The following is a 23944-nucleotide window of genomic DNA, read 5'->3' on the forward strand; positions in this document are numbered from 1 at the left end:
AAATAGTAAGAGGAGAAGTAAAGAGAAAATGCAGATAGCAGAGAAAGAGATCGAAAGTATTTGAAAGAGGAAAAGGTTAAGGGTAAAGATAAGCAAGAGCAGAGTTTTGAGGATGAATGGGAAACAGGTGAATGGAGAAGGGAATAATAATTGATGAGGAAATTATAGGTCGCACTGGAGCGCTAAACAATATAATGTACTGTGAATGATAAGAAAATGGCTGGTGAAAATTGGAAGAGGTATTTAGAGCTAACAGCTTTTTGTTGAAACATTTTTTACACACACACGCACAATTTTATATATATATATATATATATATATATATATATATATATATATATATATATGATATGTATATATATATATATATGTAATTTATATATATATATATATATATATATATATATAGATATATATATATATATATATATATATATATATATATATATATATATATATATATATATGTATGTATATATATATATACACATATATATATATATATATATACTATATATATATATATATATATATATATATATATATATATATATATTATATGTGTGTGTTTGAATGTTAACACCATTTTCTTCGCATCGAATTAATGCCAATATTTCGGGATGAGCTTCCTACTCGCTTTCCAATCTCTGTCCCACCATAGTTGACCAACTGCTAGAGATACCATTCATTGCTTAAAGGATCGGAGCCCCAAAAGAATTGTAAAGACCAAACCTTCACTGTTGGTTCCTTGCACGCAGAGGGACAAGTATTTTAACAGACGTGAGTTTTCACTGAAAGGAGTGATTCGAGAATGTTCATCTTTCATGTTATCAGTTAGTCATTTTTGGCACAGGCGTCATTCCAATGATATATTATTTGAATTTTGAAAGTGACTCGCAAAATCCGACTAGATACCTAATACGTAACAAACTGCTTGGGTCAACACAGGCAAGATGTGTCTGTATGAGTACTGTGGCACAGTGGCAGGACATTGGGGACATGTTCAGAAGCGACAAAGTTTGATCTGACCTTGCCCCCATCAATCAATCAATCAATCATTCAACCTGTATTATGTATATATATATATATATATATATATATATATATATATATATACATATCTATATATACGTATACAAATATATGTATATGTTTACATGTCTGTCTGTATATAAAGTTATAGCATTCTAATATGCGAATATAAACATCAAAAGTTTCATTCTTTCCAACACAACTAAAAAGATCCCTTCTCTAGCTAGACTTCTCCTATCTCAGAGGATGCCACTGAGATGCCACTTTCCTTGGGCACGTTAAAATCGCGTTCCAGTGATTCTTGGAATCCTCGTTGCGGACGTTGCAGCCGAGGACGACTTTCCCGAGGTACCTGTCGTTCCTCTGAGGCCCGTGATCGGCTTCATCGGAACTCAGAGCGAGGTCAGGTAAGGTCTCCATCGATTGGTACGGGGTGTCGGAGCTGCACGGTGTTAGAGGAAGCTGGTGTCGAGTGCATAGTACTAGGATAAAGGTCATGTGCTCCATCTGTAGGCGAGATAATTAGATGACAGTAAAAGCAACAATAACAACTACAATAATAATAATAATAATAATAATAATAATAATAATAATAATAATAATAATAATAATAATAGCAACAAAAGCCGTTATTGTTGTTGTTACTAGTTTTGAACTCACTAGCTCATACATATCGTTTATATTAGTCTCTAGCAACTGAGTATTTAAAAGTGCATAACCAAAACCACCTCTTTATGGAGACGGCCCCGGGGGCGATGGGGGGGGGGGGGGGCGTTGCATGCACAAAGTCACTATTACATTACATTTATATGTGAAAAGGAATAACGAAACTACGAGATACATTGATATTCAAGATAAAAAAAGGGCAAAAGTATATTGATGGTAGCAATACTAGTAAGTATATCACTATCCTAGCATTATTAAAGGAGTAGAAATGAATTACGGATCAAAATAAAACTGAGGGGAAACAACTAAGACTATACCATTAACGTAAATACCGATAATATTAAACATTATTTTGCTTGAAATCGACTGGATGACCGTCTGGAAGGCTAACCTGCGCTTGCGTGATGTCAAAGACAAGCGTCTCGTTCCAGACTGGAATGGTCGTGCCAGAACGCCATCCAGTTTTCTTCCTCTTGATCAGTCGACCAGACCCGCTAATCAACATCACGCGCACGAAGGGATCTGAGAATATTATGGAAAGAGAAATAGAAGGCTGGGTTGTCTTATGCAAACTGATTTGAAGATATTAACAAGAATAGATAGGAAATCAGTTCTTAGCAGGCTAAATAAAGCAGATTAAGTATGATACGCTCCAAAACAATATCATTGAATGAGTATTAAATAGTACCCTGTAATATATAGTACTTGATAAAGAGGTTGAGAGATTTATGAGGAATAAGTCATTGCCAGGGTCAGCGTTGAGTGCTATCCGATGCAATGTATTGACGAAGGTGCCAAAAAATAATAGAATTTATGCCTTGACACTTCATGGTTAGAAAAATGTAAAGAATTGGCCAGCCTTGATTTGAATATGAAATAAAATCATTAGTAAAAAATTTCTATGGTGCTGAAATACAATTAAATCAAATGTATGGAATATTTGTCAGTGGACGAATTGAATAAATTAAGATTAAATGAATATTAGCTTCGGCTTTTATCTTAGGATTGACCACATTAATGTTCCCAAAGACAGAATGGTTTCGAATCATGAATGAACTCTCATAGTAACATTGGTAATTCCAGATGCACACGAATATCTACTACATGCGAATGATTACATTCCTTTTTGCCATTTAAAGTCATTTTAGAATTATGAATGGCCTCTAGCAACAAAACAAACAAAATTTTTTTAAACAAGGAAAGTATGCCTGTACAATATTCAGTACGAACAACAGGTGATAGAGAATCAAACCAGATACTCACGAAAGTCGTTCAGATCTTCCACCAGATTTTGATATCGGAGGTTACTGGCTTTAACGACTGACACCGAGAGACGCTGGGCGGTGGGCAAGAAGCTCAGTCCAAATAGAACTTCTCCCAAGTCCTACAAGAGAGGGGAGAATGAGAATAGTCAGTAGATTGAATCATATATTAGAACTTAACGCCTCAGTGGCGTGGTTGGTATGGTTTTCACCTGCCACCTCTGTGGCAGCGAATTCGATTCTCGACCATTCCATTGAGGGGTGAGAGATGCGTATTTCTGGTGATAGAAGTTCGCTCTCGATGTGGTTCGAAAGTCACGTAAAGCCGTTGGACCCGTTGCTGAATAACCACTGGTTCCTTGCAACGTAAAAACACCATACAAAACTAAACAAAATGTCAGAACTTTGTATGGTAAGGTAGCAAATAGTAAGTTGAATGAATTGTACATAAAGGCATTATTAGTCAAAAGTCTTCATCACCAAAAACGTCGCAGTGTAATTTACATTATACGTGCATCAAGTAAATAACAAATATGTCTATATTATCATCAAAGAGTCTTCACAGGGTGTTCAAAATCTCAAAACAAAACGGCGAAACTAATATGATTATAAGTTGATTAAACTCCGTTCATTCTATGTGACCTATGAGACTGAGATATTTTAGCACGTTTTTCAGTTTTGAATTGGAAAAAGGATTTAGTTAAAGGGATACCCCTAAACTCAAAAAGGAATCAATTTGGAACCAAAGATTTTCTACCATAGGTTTTTGCAGTCTCCTCAAAAGATAAACTAATGCATTGAAAAAAGTGACGTTTCATATATAAGAATAAATGAGAAATTTTCTTTACATGCAGAAAACATTTCATTCATTGTGAAATTACCGACAGATGAAAGCCAATACAAAGCTTAAAATCATCTACTTAATAAAAGCCATTCCAACTCATCATGTGTTATACTAACAATCTTCGGTTCACTCAAGCTGAAGTTGAGAATCGTCCTGTGTTCAATGGAAGCCAGGTTCTTGATGTCCCTGAGGGGCTGAATCACTTCCCCAAGGGTAGAGGGGCTGGCCCATTTATCCTGGTCCATCACAATGAGTTTTACAACGAGTTCCTAAAAGGCAAAATAAATTTTAACAAAATGGTCCTCATTTAAACTATACTCTGTTTTTTTCCATCTGTCCACCTGCCTGTGGTGTATCCGTATGGTAACACTGCGTCCCGGGCATTAGTAAGTTACATTCAGCTTGCATTCAACAATAATAATAATATCCTATTTCGGATATTAACGGTGAAATTGGCATACAGCAAATTAGTAAAACACTTTTTAGTTGCAAATGTACACCCAGATATCCTTTTATTTACCTAAAACTTACACATAGCGTAACTATCTAAAGCCCGGGACGCAGTGTTACCATACGCAAACACCACAGGCGGGTAGACAAATGAAAAAAAAACAGAGCATAATTACATATCACATAACTCTGAAAATGGTTGTAGTTCATGCAGGTCAGTGATGATTATAGTTCTTTTCTCCTAAAGTATCTATTCTCTGATTTATCCCAATAAAGTTGAATTTAATTAAGGATACTGACTTATTTGAAATTCGTAAAATGGCTGCTAGAAGTTCAGTTGCTTTGGCATCAGAGGTGTTCTGTAAGTCTTCATCAACAACAGTATCTGTTATCTAAATCAAACTTGAAGACAATGTTCTCAGGGTTAACGGAAATATTTTCGCCTCTACTTTAAAATTAAATATGAAATGATGATGATGATGATGGTAGTAACAGGATGTGGGTAAATGTTAATTTTTTTTAATCAGTAAATGGATTCAACCTTTCGATATGTGTCAGACTCAATATAACATATTCAGATTACAAAAACTGCTCGGCGATGCGGCATTAAAACAGCATTCCCATTTCACAGTGATATCGGAATCTTGAGGCTTTCATGGAATGGTGGGAAAAGCCCATCAGATTTCTTAACACAAATTATCTGCCGCAGGAAGTGTTGTCTACTGTAGGAACACTTGACCAGTTCAACAAAAAACTTGTCTTCCTGAAATGCTTTCTTTCCAAGAATACAAAATAAATTAAAGCCTATCAATAAAGATTTGTAGAGAACAAATCTGAGGCTCGTATCGCCATAACCTTGAATGCACAATATGCATATTATGCATATTATGAACAGAATCGTGTATACGTATTTATGCAGGCGCAACTTTCTAAAAGAGAAAATTATGCATTTGTATGCATTGCCCCTGTTCTTTAATACATTTCTATCTATTTTTCTACAGGTCTGGGAGCCCAATGAGCGCAGTTTTTCTGTTTTTTGCTAAGAACAATCGGCGCTTCTCCAGTAATGTAAGTATTCCCTATCCCTTACACATCGTTTATATTCATCTTTGGTAAATGAATGTTTAAAGCAAGGGGAGAGAATAAACATATCCACTTTTGGGTGGCGTGGATATGCAAAGCCACTTTTTTCGAATATTTATTATTGGCCCTAATTTTCGAGTATTTGTTATCGTATCGTCAGTTCTCCTGAACAAAAATATATCTCCAGTTTCACTGAAGTTTCATACATAAGAAACTGTAAACTATACTATCAGTCTAAATTTCATCGAGACCAAGGAAAAATTTCAAAGAACGTAATAACGAAAAAACATCAATGAATGCGAATACCTTGAGCTGATTCTTATCGGCATCCATGATGAAGGACTGGTTGAAAGCAGGACAGCGAGAGTGCCGTATCGTTCGGGTCCTGAACACGGAAAGCGGAGGCGATTTTTGCTTGCGTAAAGAACGGCGTTCCCTGGTGACCAACACCTTCACGTAGCAGTCGCAGCTGGTGCCCAAGTATTCCTTGCCCGAAAGACCAGATCCTTCCTGGGAGATGGGGGTATTTTAAAATATATATATATATATATATATATATATATATATATATATATATATATATATATATATATATTATATATATATATATATATGAATAACTTCAATAAACTTCACACGAAGTATATAAAACGTGATGCTATGCATAAATAAAGGTTTTTTTGCCACGAAGGAAAAAAAATGAAAAGCGAGATAGCCAAGCACTTTCGGTCTAGTTCGACCCTTTACTCAGGCACGCTGCGTAAAGGGTCGAACTAGACCAAAAGTGCTTGGCTATCTCGCTTTTTAATTTTTTTTCCATCACGGCAAAAACATTTATTTATATATATATATATATATATATATATATATATATATATATATATATGTGTTGTATATATATACATACGTAAAAATGAAGACAAAGTCCACGAAGGAAAGAGAAACAATGGAGTTCTGCAAGGCCTTTCGACTTTTTGTCCTTAACTTAGTCTGCTAAGTTAAGGACAAGACGTCGAAAGGCATTGTAGTACCCCATCGTTTCTTTTTCTTTCAGAAGTGGATTTTGCCTTTATCATCATGTTCCATATATTCTTGATTGAGTTATAACACGTATATATAATTGTATTTATATTTATATATATATATACTATATATATATATATATATATATATATATATATATATATATATATATATATATATGTATGTATGTATGATATATGATATATATATATATATATATATATATCTATATATTTACATATATATATGTACATATATATATATAGTATATATATATATATATATATATATATATATATAATAAAAGGAGCCCACAAAAACCCAAAATATAGAGAGAAAAATACTATATTTCAGAGACTGCTGTCTCTCTCTTCATCTACCTGAAGGAGAGACAGCAGTCTCTGAAATATAGTATTTTTCTCTCTATATTTTGGTGTTTTTATGGGCTCTTTTATTAGATGGAATTCTGTTGTAACAGAACATTTTTACCAGTCATATATATATATATATATATATATATATATATATATATATATATATATATATATATATATATATATATATATATATATATATATATAGGGCTTGTGCCTTGTATGATAAGGCGCCCTATGAGGTAATGTTAGACTAGCGATAATCTTACGCTAAGTCGGTTGGTATTGCACTTCCATCTTCAATGGAGTGTCTGGGGGTTTGTAGATCATTTACGAAGTCGGTATTATCTTGTTGGTTATTACGACGATGTGTTAAACTCATGGTGAGGAGGTTCTTGTAGAAAACACGAAATATAAAACTATATGTATTCTTCTGAAGTTTTACATGCTGAAGATCAGATATGATTGTACAAGTCTTCTAATAACGATAGCTTGATCGCTTCTGCCAATGATGATGACTAATCCTATTCCTCTACATGATAAAGCTTAGGTAAAGAGGTACAGGTCTTTCTAATGACGATAGCTAACTCTGTTCTGCTCGTCTACCATCTCTGTTACAAGTTATGAAGGAACAGACAGTAGTTCGAACATATGAACATACATACAAATGAACATAGTTTCATACGAACACACAATCAAAATGAGACACGCTACGGATCACGTAGGCCGTTTGAATTATAGGTCGGGGTAGTTGTCTCAAGCAGGGAGCTTGGACTGTTTCAAAACAAATGAATGACCACAGATGACGGCATGTTATCTTAGCCTACATACTTATTGTATACGTCATCTTTAGCGTCTCTAGTCTGATCACATTCCTGCAAGCAATCTTTTATATATATGGGACTAACATTCCATTTTTTATTATGTAAACACTTACATATATATATATATATATATATATATATATATATATATATATATATATATATATTATATATATGTGTGTGTGTGTGTGCTTTCCTGACAAGTAACAGCAAACGATTTTCTCAATCAATTTCCGATAAAATAAAAAAATACATGAATTTTGCAGTTGATTTTCATATTAAAGAGGTTACTGTCAAAGGCGATCTTCCACAAATTCCAGTTTAAAAGAAAAATGGAGAATCAACGACTTTATGAATAATGCGAAAATGTAAGTTTGAAAAAGAACAATTGTTTTTTACTTCAGTTCAGCCTAAAGTATTTCTGACCACCTTTTTTTCGTTTAATTTCATCAACATAAGTTATCTTATCATATGGTTGTTTTTTCCACTTGATAAAACAAGTATTATATCTTTGGCATATGATCCCAGTGATTAAACGTCATTTGAAGTTGCCGTTGTTGTAGAGAATATAAACCTATATAAAATACCAAAGAGTTTTAGAAACAATGGTGAAGCGAATGTTGGTTCTACTATAGTCAGTCTACCTAAGGGATCAAATGTGTTTTTTGACGTGTTTAGTACTAGGCCCTCGGTGATCAAATGTGATCAAGTGCACTTAGAGACATTTGATCCCTGAGGGGCTATAGTAGATTCACATCAACCGTGCAGTTGATGTCTGGGCCCGTCCCTTACGACGCTCTTGATTGGCCGTTGATAAGTCAATGACATTGCTGGAAACTCTCAGTCTCTCTCGAGAGTTCACATAGGCAGGATGTATGTTCCACCTCTCCTGAAGGATACTTTTGAAAGACGTATCCCTCAGGAGAGGTGGAGCATAGATCCTACCCATATGAACTCTCGAGAGAGACTGAGGGTTTCCAGCCCTTAGATTGGCTTATCAACAGCCAATCAGGTGCGTCGTAAGGGACTGGCCTAGATATCAAATGCAGGGTTGATGTGAATCTATTATAGCACTAAACACGGCGAAACAGGGTAGAAACACGAAGATAGACCGTCCACCAAAGTAGCACCCAAATGTTTTTATACTTCGGCGTTACCAGCAGAAATAAATGCATAACTAATAGACTTACCAAAACCGTGATGACCAATTTTCCTATGTTGACGTCGTGGGTATTAGCGATATATTGAATGCCAAAAGTCAAGTGACCCTCCTGCTCCTCGCAAATTGGGCTGCTGGCCCCACTCACGGCGTTTCCTACAACGCTGCCCTGGAATTCAGACGTACAGCATAATTCAGCGCTAGGACAGGAAGCTCTAGCTTCATCAGGACGAGGACAGAAGAATAGTTAGACAAGCAGAAGTCATCTTGGGACACTATTGGCTCAGAGAAAAGGAATTTTTTTTCTTTTTTTTTTTCTTTTTTGAGAAAATTGCTGTGAATAATTGATGATACAATCCAAACGCCAGGAGCTGTAGAAGACGCTGTTAATATTCCTGCGGCTGCTGTTCTCTCTTCTGGATGGCTGAGGATTAGGAAAAAAATAAAGAAATTTTTACAAGTGATTCAGCAGCATATGCCTCATTAGTGGCAACGAGGTCAGAGATCTAGTAACCCAATAGCAATACCCCATGGAAGGGCAACGGAAACGAAAGGATGAAGGCCTCCATGTCAGCATACTAGGAACTGCCAAGTTCCATAAATAGGTTCATCTCGAGGGATTCAGTGGAACAGAGGTGATGGTTGAAGTAACACATAAGATAGTGTTCCGTAGATTTGGAGAAACGATATTTCAGGAAGTAATTAAAAAGGTCTGAGGCAAAGAAAAAAAATTGAGTATGCTCGAAACATGGAAAACATGTTTAACTTGAAGGATGGTGGATATATTTTTTTTAATCTTGCTTTTTTATATGAAAAACATTACCATATATTCTGCCCATTTTGTGTTAAATGGAATGAAGGCCTCTTGTGGTACTCACTTAATTTCCTAAGAAAACATTTTATTGAAAAGAAAAAAATTATTAAAGAAAGAAAAGCAGTAAAAGCAGAAAGGTACAAACAGACATTTGCGCAAAATGACATCGAAATCAACATGTCCACTCTTGTTGATATAGTTTACGACCATATTAACACACAAATTACTATTATATGAAGTATAATAACAATTGAACACAGTACAAATTACTTTGACTCACATAAATACATCACTCAAGCTGAAAAATAACGTGAACCTACTATTCTGTTTTTATTTCCAGTAATTCACAAAGCTGAAAAATAACGTGAACCTCATATTCTGTTTTTATTCCCAGTAATTTATGACTGACCTGGTATGACACAGTAGGAGATGACCTCCCGCTGTACTCGGACATGGAGGAGTAGTTGGAGTCCGCCAAGGAAGAGAGCAGGGAGCTGGTCTCAACGCTCGATATCGAATGTTTCTCCGTGGCTTTGGAGTTGCTGACGGACTTGGTGCTTTGGAGAAAAATGGGAACGGTTGGTGACAAAAGCCATACTATTGGTATATCAAGGCATCAAGGCTTTATATCGATGTTATGATTGGCTAGCAAATTCTTATAGCCATGAAGGCTTATATATACGTATATATATAATATATATATATATATATTATTATATATATATAATTATAATATATATATATATAATGTTTACGTATATATATGTGTGTATATATATGCATATATATATACTATAGTATATATATATATATATATATATATATATATATATATATATATATGAGTGTGTGTGTGTATATGTGTGTGTGTACACGTATAATATAGAGACGTATGGAGAAGTAGATAAAGATAGGGATATAGGTAGACACAGAATAATCCCTCCATTACGTTTACTTTTCAACTAACACCTTAAATTTAGCAAATATTTTACTTATAAAATTCCAAGAAAATTTTAAGGTGTATTTCCCTCTTGAGAAAAAAAAACTGCTCGTGAAAACACTTTATTTGACAAAACCCTTGTCATTTAATAATTTTTTTTATTTATTTTATTTTTATTAGTATTTTCGTTGCTAATGTCACATTATCATTGTAGGCCTATTTTCTGTGACAACCATCATCTCCCTGTAATGACTGCCTTTGCAAAAGATCATTCATTTACATCAACGATCAATAAAATTAAAATAAAAAATAGTGATCAATTTATGTATAAAAATCATTTAAATAAAGATAACCTCATCATTTACTGAACGACTAAAGAATCTGCATAAAACACCAATTGATAAGTCGATAACATTAATAGTTAAGATTTTATTCTTAAGAAATTAAATCCACTTGGCTTTTGTTCCGTATGTAATCGGTATTAATAGTATTTGAGAAAAACTCTCTATTACGAGAGTTCATGAAATGTTCTAAAGGATCCAAAATAATATAATTGGTAAGAAGTTCGTGTAAAACTTTATAAAAACTTTACAAAAGCTTTCGAACCCTTCCCTGGGTTTGTCTTCAGTCAATAAATGGACTGAAGATGAACCCAGAGAATGGTTCGAAAGCTTTTGTAAAGTTTTTATAATGTTTTGCAAAATCTTTTTTAACTGTTATATTGTGGACCCTTCAGAACATTGATATCATTAGGGAAAAACTCTCTATCGCGAGAGTATATATAATGTTCTAAAGGGTGTACAATAACCCAAAGTGTTAAGAGTCCGTGTATAATTTTTAAGACTTTACAAAAAGCTTTCGAACCCTTCCCTGGGTTCATCTTCAGTCCAAATGAACAATTAGTTACATGTGCAGAGGTAAATTTAAAAACAAGAGTCGTTGAAGACCGGTGTCAACGATCTTCAACGACTCTTGTTTTTAAATTTACCTCTGTACATGTTGTAACATAGTTCATTTGGACTGAAGATGAACCCAGGGATGGGTTCGAAAGCTTTTTGTAAAGTCTTAAAAATTATACACGGACTCTTAACACTTTACATTATTGTGGACCCTTTAGAACATTGATATCATTGTTAGCTAAAATTTGAACGTTTTTCAGACTGGTACTGACGACCGACATAAAAGTATCTTTCTCTCATACCAACAAGAACATAAATGACAAATAAGATCAGAACTTCTTACGACTGAGTAGAATGAGTGAGGACGGAATCCGTGTCTCTGCCATCCTTGGAGAAATTCGAGTTGCAGTCGCCCAAGATTTCACCAGACAGGACTTGCCTTTCGATGAGCGAACCTTTTTCAGCCTTTTTCTTTTGCTTTCGTTCGTCTTCGTCTGAAAAAAAAGTGAAGAAAGCCGCTGTGTCTCAGAATTATAAGAATAGTATCGAAATGATCGAAGTAGCAATAATATACAAGAGAGAGAGAGAGAGAGAGAGAGAGAGAGAGAGAGAGAGAGAGAGAGATTCTCATATAGATTTATAAGCTATGAACGAAAAGGTCGATAGGCTCACCATTCTGATTGGTTCACGGATTTGATCAACTAGCGCTCTACTATTTGGAGCAAAATATATCTATTTTTCACACCTTAATTCAGGACTGAAATATCAGTAAAAGAAAACTGCATCGATCTTCATGTGGAGTCTTCCTTGAGCAATAGCTATATGGCAACACCATCACTTCATGTTAAAATTCATCACATCTATAGATCTATTATATGATTGATTAAGATCCCTGAGGTCTCATTTCCAGACTCCCAGAAGAAATCGACTCTCAATTAGAAGTTAAAATTGGTTCAATTAGCTCCTATTTCCTAATTTACCCAGCCATGCCTCGTAAGAAAAATACTTGCATAGCCAATAAAGATGTGCCTTATATCCTTTTAAATCTAACATCTATGTATCAAAAAACAAGTACTCATAGATTTAAAATAGATCGGTTTCCTATTTCTCCATAGAACCTAGAAAGACGTGTTCACATCATGATAACATTTATAACTTACCATTCAAGAATATCTTGTTCAGAAAACATCCTGGAACCACGATGCAGATGACAATCAACGCAGTCAGCGCCACTATGGTAATCCCCCCTGCTATCATTGCCCACCGACCCCAGCTGGGTAAGATGAACATCTGGGAAAAAGGAGAAAATGTGTGTGCATATATTACCGTGCGTCGAGGTTACACACCATTCTTATGATAAACAAAGCGTTTGTTTAAACATACATGTAAAAGGAATTACGTACGTACAAGCCACCCACCATAAACTAGCGAGAAGATATCTATGATCTATCTCACTTAGGTTGGTGACAATAGGCTACTTTGTAGCATTGTATAAGATAATTTACTCTTTTTATCATAAAATATTTCATTCAAGAATATATATGTATGTATGTATGTATGCATATATATATATATATATATATATATATATATATATATATATATATATATATATATATATATATCTTAATATTTTTTTATTATTATATTCTATTTTTATTTTTATTCATAATATTTTTACATTTATTTTATTGTTTTTATTTTGTGTGTGTGTTTGTGTTATATTTATATCAAATAAGATCAATTTATTGCTATTTACAATAAAGCCTTCATGCAGTAGGACTCTGCCCTTTTTTATTCATAACATTAATTCTACTTTAGAATGGTTTGGAATAAATTTTTGGTTGCTCCCCCTCTGACCTTACAAATACGTTGGAAAGCGTGAAAACTGAACCAAATTTTATACGTGATGTATTTTGTGGAGTTGTATGTAAAACAAAACATTTTCTAAAGTAATGTAGATTATAGATTATTGCCGACGGATCACAGAGGCATATGATGCTTTCAGTTGAGACGCGTGTCATTAATAAAATTGTTTTTTTTAAGCAATAGGATATTTTCTATAGTAATAACATGTTGTCAGTGCAGCATTTGCTAAACAGAAGTTGTTTTGATGCAGATTTAGACGAGTATATGAACCAAAGATTAAAAATAAGCAGCTATCTATCTAATCATTTTCGCATGTCCTGGGATTAAAGCGCGAGATACCGAGACCTAAATACATTAATATCTAAACTGGATTTTGCATAAATTACCGTTTAAAGGGGAAAACTTTATAGACCACAGTTCTCTCTCTCTCTCTCTCTCTCTCTCTCTCTCTCTCTCTCTCTCTCTCTCTCTCTCTCTATCGGAGACCATATAACTGCAAGGTCACCTATAGTTTTAAAATTTTAAAAGCAATGCAAAACTAGTGCATGTGTCTGCCTGGTCTGTAGACGTCTTCTAGAGGGAAAATGTCCAACACTTAAAAATATATTTATATTATATCAAGGACACCAAAAGTTCCATCACTTGAAGTACAAAAGCATGGTGTACAATTCTGGCTGACGTGCACATTGAGTGAAAGTATTTCTATTTTCATAATGAGTGACTAAATAAGCAGTGACCTGAAAATATTCAGTTCAAGGACTCAGGAAAGAATGTCCACTTAGGCAGATCGAGAGAGAAATGAAATTACAGTTAGTAGGTTACTATTCTCATCCAGGTTATTATTATTTTTACATTATTATTTGGCTTTGGTTAGGTTTTATTAACATCTAATTGGTGTCATGAGACATATCATTATGACTGACATAAAAACGATAGGGCAGCAATTTAAACAAACACACACACACATACACACACACACACATATATATACATATATATATTATACATACATATATATATATATATATGTATGTATGTATAATATATATATGTATATACATGTGTGTGTGTGTGTGTGTATGTGTGTGTGTGTGTGTGTGTGTGTGTTTGTTTAAATTGCTGCCCTATCGTTTTTATGTCAGTCATAATGATATGTCTCATGACACCAATTAGATGTTAATAAAACCTAACCAAAGGCAAATAATAATGTAAAAATAATAATAATAACCTGAATGAGAATAGTAACCTACTAACTGTAATTTCATTTCTCTCTCGATCTGCCTAAGTGGACATTCTTTCCTGAGTCCTTGAACTGAATATTTTCAGGTCACTGCTTATTTAGTCACTCATTATGAAAATAAAAATACTTTCACTCAATGTGCACGTCAACCAGAATTATACTCCATGCTTTTGTACTTCAAGTGATGGAACTTTTGGTGTCCTTGATATAATATAAATATATTTTTAAGTGTTGGACATTTTCCCGCTATAGATGAGTTAGTCATGATTTTGATCTATAACAGCATATACGTACACGTTATTGTTATAAGCCATACCTACCGCTGTTAAGGTCCAATATACGAAAGAAATGATTCAAACATTTCTCATTATTATTATTATTATTATTATTATTATTATTATTATTATTATTATTATTATTATTATTATTATTATTATTATTATTATTATATACCATAGAAGTCATTAACATTCTCAGCAAACTTTAACAAGAGACAACGTCCATATAAGAAAAGGATAATAAGTACTGAATATTTTTCTAAATCAGCAAAAACAAGTTCGATTGCCACACACTACCAATATATAATCATTATCGTTCGTTTTCTCTTGTTGTTGCAAGTTTTTTTAGGTGACCTAAAAACCTATTTCTCGCAATTATATTTTTCTCCCGCTTTTTTTCCAGTATCATTAACCTGATAGCCAGTATATATTTCATAGCGGTTCTTTCTACTGCGTATTGTTCTCAAGCGAAAATGCAATGCATTACCATCGTAATACTATTTTCTTACATTTTAATACATTTTCGTCTAATTATTATTTTTCCCCCTTTTTAATAAGTGGGATCTCTACTTTCTGTATTTCCCTTCACCTTACGTCTTCCTAATGAACACAATATTCTTTAGAAGCTTGAATTCATGGTCAGTGGCCCTTGTGGGCTTGTTCCATATGAAGAGGTTTCGTCTACTTAATAATAATAAAAGTTTTGAACTTAATCATACACCTTCCATTTCCTTTTTTATGAGTATTTCCATAATCATGCTTCACAGCATCCAATGAAATTATTCTTTTGAATCATACTTTTAAAATATTTTGCTGTTTACATCATATGAATATAATCAATTAAACGTACTTATTAAATCTTAGACGTTTAAATATTTTACAAGCTAATATCAAAACATTCTCTTACTTAAGTAAATTTAGTTACATATAAATTTTTAAAATTATTAACAGTGCTTATCCTTATCCTCCTCCTCCTCCTTAACAACCATTTCGTTACTTCAGTAATTTACTTGGAGGTTTATCCTATCACATGAATTTTGATAATCCATCCATCATAATCGACTCATCAATTTATTCCAACATCCATTATGCTAAATTAATCTCTTCGTCAACTTCTAGCATTTGTCCCTCTTCCTTCACCTGTTTCCTCTGGCAGTTTCTTTGTCAACAGCTCCTTCATCTATTTCTTATGATCAACAGGTAACCAGTAACCAATTAATCATTTCTTTCCTCAAGCATTTCCTTTTTAAACTTTTGCTAATCAACCTGACTGTACATTAGTTTCCTCAATAAGCATCTTTATCAAATGCTTGCTTGTCAGTTTGATCCTCATATTTCCCTTCCTGGTTTCTTTGTCGATGGCTCTCGGCCTTTTAGCTTATCCATTTCCTCGTTCAGTGTCTTTGTCAACGTTTTGCTTGTTAACTGTTTTATTCTCTCATTCCCTCCCTTGGCAGCTTTGCCAATTGTTTTGAGTCAACTTGTCCGTTGATCGATATTATCAGTGTCTTTTTCGACGTTTTGCCTCCAAATGCTTGTTTACCAATTGCTCCATCTTCATTATTTTCCTCTGTTAGATTCTTCGTCACCTGGTTACCTGTGATCCTTCTTTTTTATCTATATCCTCTGTCAGTTTCATATATACATATATATATATATATATATATATATATATATATATATATATTAAATGTATAAATATATATATATATATATATATATATATATATATATATATATATATATATCCCTTCATCATTGTCGCTCTTTCTTTAGCCTCAACGCTCCATTCTTGATACCGCTTACCAACTCTTATCGTAAATTTTTTTTTTCGCTCATTTGCCTGGTATTGTCTTCCCGTCAGCTATCGGTCTGTTTTCTTATTCGAAGTTCGTTTCCTCCATTATTTGCTTTTTGGCAGTATGCCTGATCATCCATATCTTTTTAAATATGTCCCTCCTGTTCTGGACAGTCTTCATCAAAGTTATTTCTTTAACATTCTTCTGTCTGTCAGTTAACTCTTGGCCTGTCAATTAGACCAGCAGCCTGGTGTTTTTTTTTTCTGGTCTCTCCTTTTTTTCGTTTGCACATTACTCTGCCCTTTCTTCCATAAAGTCATTAGTCAGTCGCGTTTTTCTTTTTCTTGGCTTATCCGCTGACCGGGATATATCATGGTGGCTCCATAAGCACGCGAATATCTCGTATCATTTTCTCGAAGTAAAAATTCTGGGATAAACACCAGCGTCCAGATAGATCTTGTAGAAGATGGCTTACACAGCCGGTCAGGAGCAGAGGCTTGTCGAGATGAAGCAAAGTAACAGGTGTTCGTTTGTTGACATTTGAAGATAAGGTACTTATGTTCAGTTTATTTCCAGCTGGTTACGTCTTCTTAAACTAGAAGAAACATGGAGGGCTCTCTGTTTATCACAATCAATCACCTTTTCAACTTGGATATTTTTACCAATGTACCGAAAAGTTTATAAAGTAATGAATCATTTTTAGCGCTGCCATTTTTCACCTTCCTATTTCGTTATGAGGTTCTTTATTATTTAAATTTTGTGATTAATGAAGAACAGGCTCATTACCGTCATCATTGTTATCACTGGAAACAGATCTGCCCAACAATAACTTGCTTCAGGTCATTTCGGGTCAGCTATGGGCTTGACATCCTGCCCAAGTAAACAGCAGTATACCTGAGGCGTTGTCAGGGAAAGCTGAACACCTTACACCAACGAGCTTTACCCAAATTTTCGACCTACTTTGACCAGATATCTGTGTTTACTTCGAATTACCCGATGGAGTAAATATAACGAAAATAAACTCAGAAAATAACGTGTGAAATATATAAATAAATTTCTACTTTCGTTTATAACCAGTATTGCCTATTTGGCTGCACCCAGTCACTCAACGGCAACAAGGTCTTGCGTTTGATCCCGATGAGAGAAATTTGCCGTTATCTTTTTTGTTATTTTTGTTTGTCTACATTAGATTATAGTGTATTTATCATTTTATGCATGGTATCCGTCAGTTCATAATTACTCTTTGGAATGAGAGCTTGTAATTTATTGCATGTGCATATGTTTGTGGATGTATGTGAGAGAGAGAGAGAGAGAGAGAGAGAGAGAGAGAGAGAATCTAAGTTCAAAAATAGTAAATTAGAGTAGACATTTACGTCTTGCGGACTCATCAAAGCAATCTCTGTTTTCTTCTATCTTATGAATCGTGAGTTTAGTGAAAGTTGGTTCACTAAACCTTATTGGTATCCCTTCTGTCAAGGCTTTACATAATAGACCACGTTAGCAATCACAAAACATATTATAACAAAATGTAATATTACAACTATGTTACTGCAAGCACTTGAATGTAGCATTACATAGCAGGTAAACTCATTTTCATAAACAATGAGCAAAAAACCAATATCGTAGGGACAACGGAAATGGGTAGAGACACTTAACCTATTTTTCCTACAAGGAAGTGCTCTAGTTTTCTTTCCATATTATCCCTGTTGCTATGAAAATATATTCATTCACAGTACAATGTGTAAATTTGCAACCCGTTGTTCTGTAAACTATATTTGTTAGGAATTTACGAAGAGTTGCTTTTCTCTGCATTGAGCAACGGTAGATGAACCAACTCACACCTTTCCTTTGTAAGCCCAACTCAAATCGAATGTCACTTACAAAAAGAAGCAACTTGACAGCTTGCTGTAATCCTCACCTCACTCCTCAAGCTACGGGACCAGAGCCCACACTAGTTCTCTCCCCCCAAAAAAATTCCTTGCATAAACACCGACTTTAACGAATTCCAGATTAGTCTCATCAACGTCAAAGTTATTTTTCACTCGGTCCCTTTCCGATGAGGATTTGCGTCACTCGCTCGAAAATTATGACTAACACAAACACACTCGGCGGATCCACTGTGTGATCACAAGTTTGGAGCACAAGTGTTCCATCTTTGCGAGAGGATGGAGGAAGGGGGGAGGGGACTTCAGAGTTGACTGGTGTTCATTTTTTTGGCTAATTTCTGTAAACCTTGGTTACTTTTTCAGCTCTCTTCGATAATTCATGCGCCGATGTATCCTTGTGATGACTGGCTGCTGAGGGGCAACACTCGTAAACGTTAGAATTTGTTCAACAAAATAGAAAATGAATAGCCCACACCGCACGTTGTCAAAGGCAGGTAGGTTCCATTGCAGGTGTTCACAGGTGTTACGAATGAAGTCCGGGTCCCTTTCATCGACGAAAACGAGAATTGTTCCCGCGCAGAAAATGGGTCCCTAAACTATTTCAACCAACATTGAGGTTAGCCTCAGTTATCGAACACCCACATTATAAAATCTAATTATTACTGTTCACACGGTTGCAAGCACATAACGATTGTGTGTGTGTGGGGGGGGGGGGGGGAGATGATGGGGCAGGCATGTGTTTTTTCTGATCAAATGCTCATCTTCACTGCAGACAACTGAAGCCAAACTAGAAACACTTACACGTGCAAACACGGGGAGAGAGAGAGAGAGAGAGAGAGAGAGAGAGAGAGAGAGAGAGAGAGAGAGAGAGAGAGAGACCTTGATATTGTACAGATATCACTAAATACGACTTGATCAGTTATTTATTGCATTCTGTTAAAACTTTCCTTATTTCAGCAAAAGAAGAAGACTTGAACATCTCATGTACAGCACGTCAGCACAAGATAGTACAAGGGCTCATTTCAGAGATATAAGAAAGTGTAGGCTGATATAGTCACTAACAGGGTTAAAAAGTAAGAACCAAGATGATCTTAGCTCCGTTCATGACAAAATTAACTCCAATAAAGGGAACTGTATTTGCGCAAGTAGAAAATGCTCGCAAACAAACGTGTTAACTTTTTTCAAACGTTCACCTTTCATTGTACCAAAATAACTCTTTTGAACCGGAGCAGTAAACATAGAGCCAAGCAAAATGCTTACAATTTTACTTTAAATGATCGTTTAAATCTCATATTATATCAGCCCTTCAGTTACCTGTAAAGTTTACATTAATTTGCAATAATTATGGCATTACAAGTGTTCGTCAAGTGTACTTTACTGTCCTTCAAAAAAAAAAAAACTGATGGTAATTAAGTAGGTCATAGTATCAATAATCTCACATTGTACATGTGACTTTGCATAAAATAAATCAGCAAGAAGAATAAATACGCGCATACGTATATGTAAAAGTGTGTATATAATACACTATACATATGTGTAGGTATATGTGTATGTATATATATATATGTATATTTAGATATATAAATATACATATATATGTATATATTTGCATGTATGTATATATACACTTATATGTGCGTTTTTATGTCGTCTATGTATACGCGCGTGTGTTTATGTAATGGTATTATTGCGCTTTCACGAATAATTTCTGTGTATTCTCTACATCCCTCATCATTTCACTCTAAAACAAATGTGACTATGGATCTTATCGGTTAGGATGTCCGGGTCACCAGATCCACACAAGCCATCTTAATCACTTCAACGCCTATTCATCACTTAGAGGTACTATGCCTCGAGATCTTAGAGTTAGACATTTAGCCTTGTAGAGGGCTAGTGCCGTCAGTGGACCTCATGCGGTGCACTCTAGGCATTACTTAAGATTCCTTGCAGCGTGCTTTTGGTCCCTTGCAGCGTGCTTTTGGCCCCTTGCTGCAACCGCTCTCGTTCCTTTTACTGTACCTCCTTTCATATTCTCCTTCTTCATCTTACTTTCCACCCTTTCCAAACATTTGATTCATAGTGCAACTGCGAGGTTTTCCTCCTGTTACGCCCTTCAAACCTTTTGCTGTCAATTTCCATTTCAGCGCTGAATGACCTCATAGGATCCAGTGCTTGGCCTTTGGCCTAAATTCTATATTCAACTCAACTTAGACATTTAGGTAAATGAGAACGATTCCATTGTAAAGACACCAAGTTACAGATCGAATCATAGCCGGTCGCCCGAAAGGGTCCCTTTCTTTCCTGTGGCACAAATCGTTAGACAATATGATAAAGGTGAAGACCTACAGGAGTGACAGATTGCTGGGGCTTCAAGTGACAGTAGGGAACTCTAAAATCCTAATCATTAATGTTTATATGCCATGAGAAAATAACAATAATTTTTGATCATTACTGCATGATCCTGGGGGAGTTACACAGTATTATTCATGATTCTCCTGCTGATCATATTTGTATAATCGGGGACCTTAATTCTCACCCCACAAAACAATGTTATAATGAACTTACTCGCTTCTGTCAAAATCATGCTCTCCAAATTAGCGATGTAATGCTCCTCCCTCCCTCCTCTTATTCATATGTACATAATAGAGCGGACGCTATTACAACCTTCTGGCTGGACCACTGCATCACATCTCCACAACTTCATGATTCTATTATGACATGCAATATTCGCTATGATCTTGCAACGGGCTACGATCACATCCCATTACAGGTGTCAGTAACCCATCCCTCCCTACCGTGAACCCCCTAACTGATCGCCCACCAGCGGTAAACTGGGGTTTTAAAAACCAACAGAAAACTAGATACTTTAGGGCGACCACGGAAACCAGGTTGCGGTCAATAGTTCAACCGGCAGACGCCTTACTTTGTACAAACACAAATTGTAGAAATGATCACCATAGGAAGGATCTGAATGAATTCTGTTCAAACATAATCTCCGCTATATGCTTGTTTCGGGCAGGACTGCCTATAGATTTCGTCAAGGTAATTCTCGTAATATACCTGGATGGAATGACTTGGTTAAAGATCTGTATACATCATACTCACGAGAAATGTTTTACTGTGGAGGCAAAATGGAGCCCCAGGGAAGGGCACACTACATTACTAATGAGACAGGCGAGAGTGCAGTTCAAACTTGCTCTTAAGCACTGCAGGTTAAATGAAAAACAACTAAGGGCCGATGCAATGTCTAGAAACTTAGAATCTGGTATTTATCCTCGTCTTTGGAAAGATATCCAGTCCTTAAATCCCAAAACTAAAAAGCTATCACAGAGAGTAGGGGAAGCAGTCGGAGACGAAGCTATCACAAGTATGTGGGGCGATCACTTCAACAATATCCTGAATTGCATAAATGATCAAGATTCCCGAAGGGATGTAGATAACCTCCTTACTGACAACATTCAATTTCATTTTGCAGACCGTATTACGCCAGGTAACATCAGCGATGCCATAAACAGCCTACCTAATAATAAATCGCCAGGCTGTGATGGTCTTCCTGCAGAGGCCTTCAAATTCTGCCATCCAATAATTTACTTTTCGCTAGCTGCCCTATTCAATGCGTGCATAATTCACCGGTTTCTTCCAGACTCCCTACTCTTAGTTCACTTGATACCATTAATCAAAAACAAGCTAAAGGATGCAGCTGACCCTGGCAACTACAGGCCGATTGCAATCACAACTATCGCATCGAAGATACTTGAGTTGGTTCTTCTAGTGAGACTTCTCCCCTTTCTACACACCACTGACAACCAGTTCGGGTTTAAAGCAAACCAATCAAACCGACACCTGCATCTACATACTGAAAGAATTGCTGAACTACTACCTATCATCAGCCTCCCCTGTTTTCCTTTGTTTTGTAGATGTGAGAAAAGCATTTAACAGAGTAAACTACCTGAAGCTCTTCCTGAAGCTGCATAAAAGGGACACACCCCTGTATCTAATTGGCATTTTGCATTGCTGGTTCTCCACACAGCAATTCTGTGTCAAATGGGGTAACGTATTATCGTACACCTTCGGCTCCCTAAACGGGCTTCGGCAAGGGGGCATTCTCTCTCCATACCTGTTTAAGACGTACACAGATGCCTTGAATGTCAAACTGAACTCACTCCCAATCGGATGCACCGTCAATGAGACAACTATAAACAATCTCTGTTACGCCGACGATATGGTTCTGATTTCCCCATCAGTGCAGGTCTCCAACGACTCATCGACACTTGCCGCCAATATGCAGAGGAATTTAATATAATCTACAACGAAACCAAGGCCCAGTGCATGGCGCTGCTCCCGAGATCGCTTAAGCATATTGCAGAACCACAAATTTTCCTCGGAAACCATCGGCTGGAATTTGTGCACCAATTTCCGTATTTGGGTCACATCATCACCGACGACCTAAAAGATACGCCAGACATTGAACAGAGGCGTCGCAAACTATGTGCAACTGGCAACATGATTGCAAGTAGGTTTGCCTTCTGTCACCGAGACGTGAAACTGCTGCTCTTCCGCTCGTACTACTACAGTATCTATGGGTGTTCCCTCTGGACGAACTATACCCAAGAGACCATGAGACACATCACTGTTGAGCACAATGACATTCTGAGACGCCTCACAAACACTCCACGCTACCACTCCGCCACGCAGATGTTCATAGAAAACCACCTGGACAATTTAAAATTCATTGTTAGGCGAACAATGTCCAGTCTGGTAACCCGAGTGAGAAACAGCAGCAACTCGCTCATGCAAAGCACCCTAAGGAGTGAAACAAGAAGAAGATCTAAACTGTGAGAAAGATGGGAAAATGAGGCCTTTGTCCCCTAAAGGACTTAATCTCTGTATTGGCAAGATGTCATCTGCAGATTTTGTCATTATTATATTGATTGCTGATATTTTAATTTTTCATTATTGCTGTGATTACTATCAAGTTAAAGTTTTTTTACATTCAATTTTTGTATTTAGCCCTCTGGACCTGACTACTGTAACCACCTAAGGTCTCTAGTTGAAATTTAGGTTATATATTATGTGCACTAACTGTTATTATGCTACCTCAGCTATTTTGTGGATAAGTGCCCTTTATTCATTTTCTTTTTTTTCATCATGTTGTCTCATGTATCTAGATTGTGTATGTTACTGTTTATATTTTGTATATTCCATGTATATGGCCCTGAGCTGAAATAAAGCATATTATTATTATTATTATTATTATTATTATTATTATTATTATTATTATTATTATTATTATTATTATTATTATTATTAATAGGCGTCACCGTGACATAATGAAACCTGATATTAAAATAATAGATTTCCACTTTTTATTTTGGCATTTCTTTTTTTTTCAGTTCTAATCTACCTTGGCTTGCACTATACAAATTATTTTTTTTTCTACCAGGTACTGTTTTTCTACCTTCCTTTTGGATTGACTTTAGATCAATTAAAGAAGTTGTTCCA

General features: G+C 35.4%; 1 protein-coding gene across 2 annotated transcripts; it reads right to left on the reverse strand.

Annotated features, from left to right (window-relative positions):
* Positions 1 to 566: 566 nt before the first annotated feature.
* On the reverse strand, positions 567 to 18773 carry LOC135216840 (synaptotagmin-1-like). 2 transcript variants are annotated; one of them, XM_064252349.1, is made up of 10 exons: positions 18475 to 18773; positions 12531 to 12660; positions 11714 to 11864; positions 9941 to 10088; positions 8749 to 8886; positions 5644 to 5847; positions 3921 to 4073; positions 2962 to 3082; positions 2090 to 2220; positions 567 to 1539 (listed from the first exon to the last, which is right to left on the reverse strand). In XM_064252349.1, exons 2-10 carry the CDS (start codon positions 12658 to 12660, stop codon positions 1267 to 1269), a joined length of 1449 nt encoding a protein of 482 aa, XP_064108419.1. In that variant the 5' UTR covers positions 18475 to 18773; the 3' UTR covers positions 567 to 1266. The 2 variants fall into 2 exon arrangements, with proteins under 2 accessions (XP_064108419.1, XP_064108418.1); XM_064252348.1 differs by having other exon boundaries at positions 18438 to 18771.
* Between the last annotated feature and the right edge of the window lie 5171 nt (positions 18774 to 23944).

Source organism: Macrobrachium nipponense, chromosome 6 (assembly GCF_015104395.2).
Source record: "Macrobrachium nipponense isolate FS-2020 chromosome 6, ASM1510439v2, whole genome shotgun sequence".
NCBI lineage: Eukaryota > Metazoa > Arthropoda > Malacostraca > Decapoda > Palaemonidae > Macrobrachium > Macrobrachium nipponense.

Coding starts and splice junctions, on each gene's coding strand:
- LOC135216840 (XM_064252349.1), bottom strand. CDS start 12,660: ATGTTCATCTTACCCAGCTGGGGTCGGTGGGCAATGATAGCAGGGGGG. Junction 3,083..3,920: donor GCTTGAGTGAACCGAAGATT/GTTAGTATAACA, acceptor CCTCTCTTGTAG/GACTTGGGAGAAGTTCTATT. Junction 2,221..2,961: donor GGAAGATCTGAACGACTTTC/GTGAGTATCTGG, acceptor TAATATTCTCAG/ATCCCTTCGTGCGCGTGATG.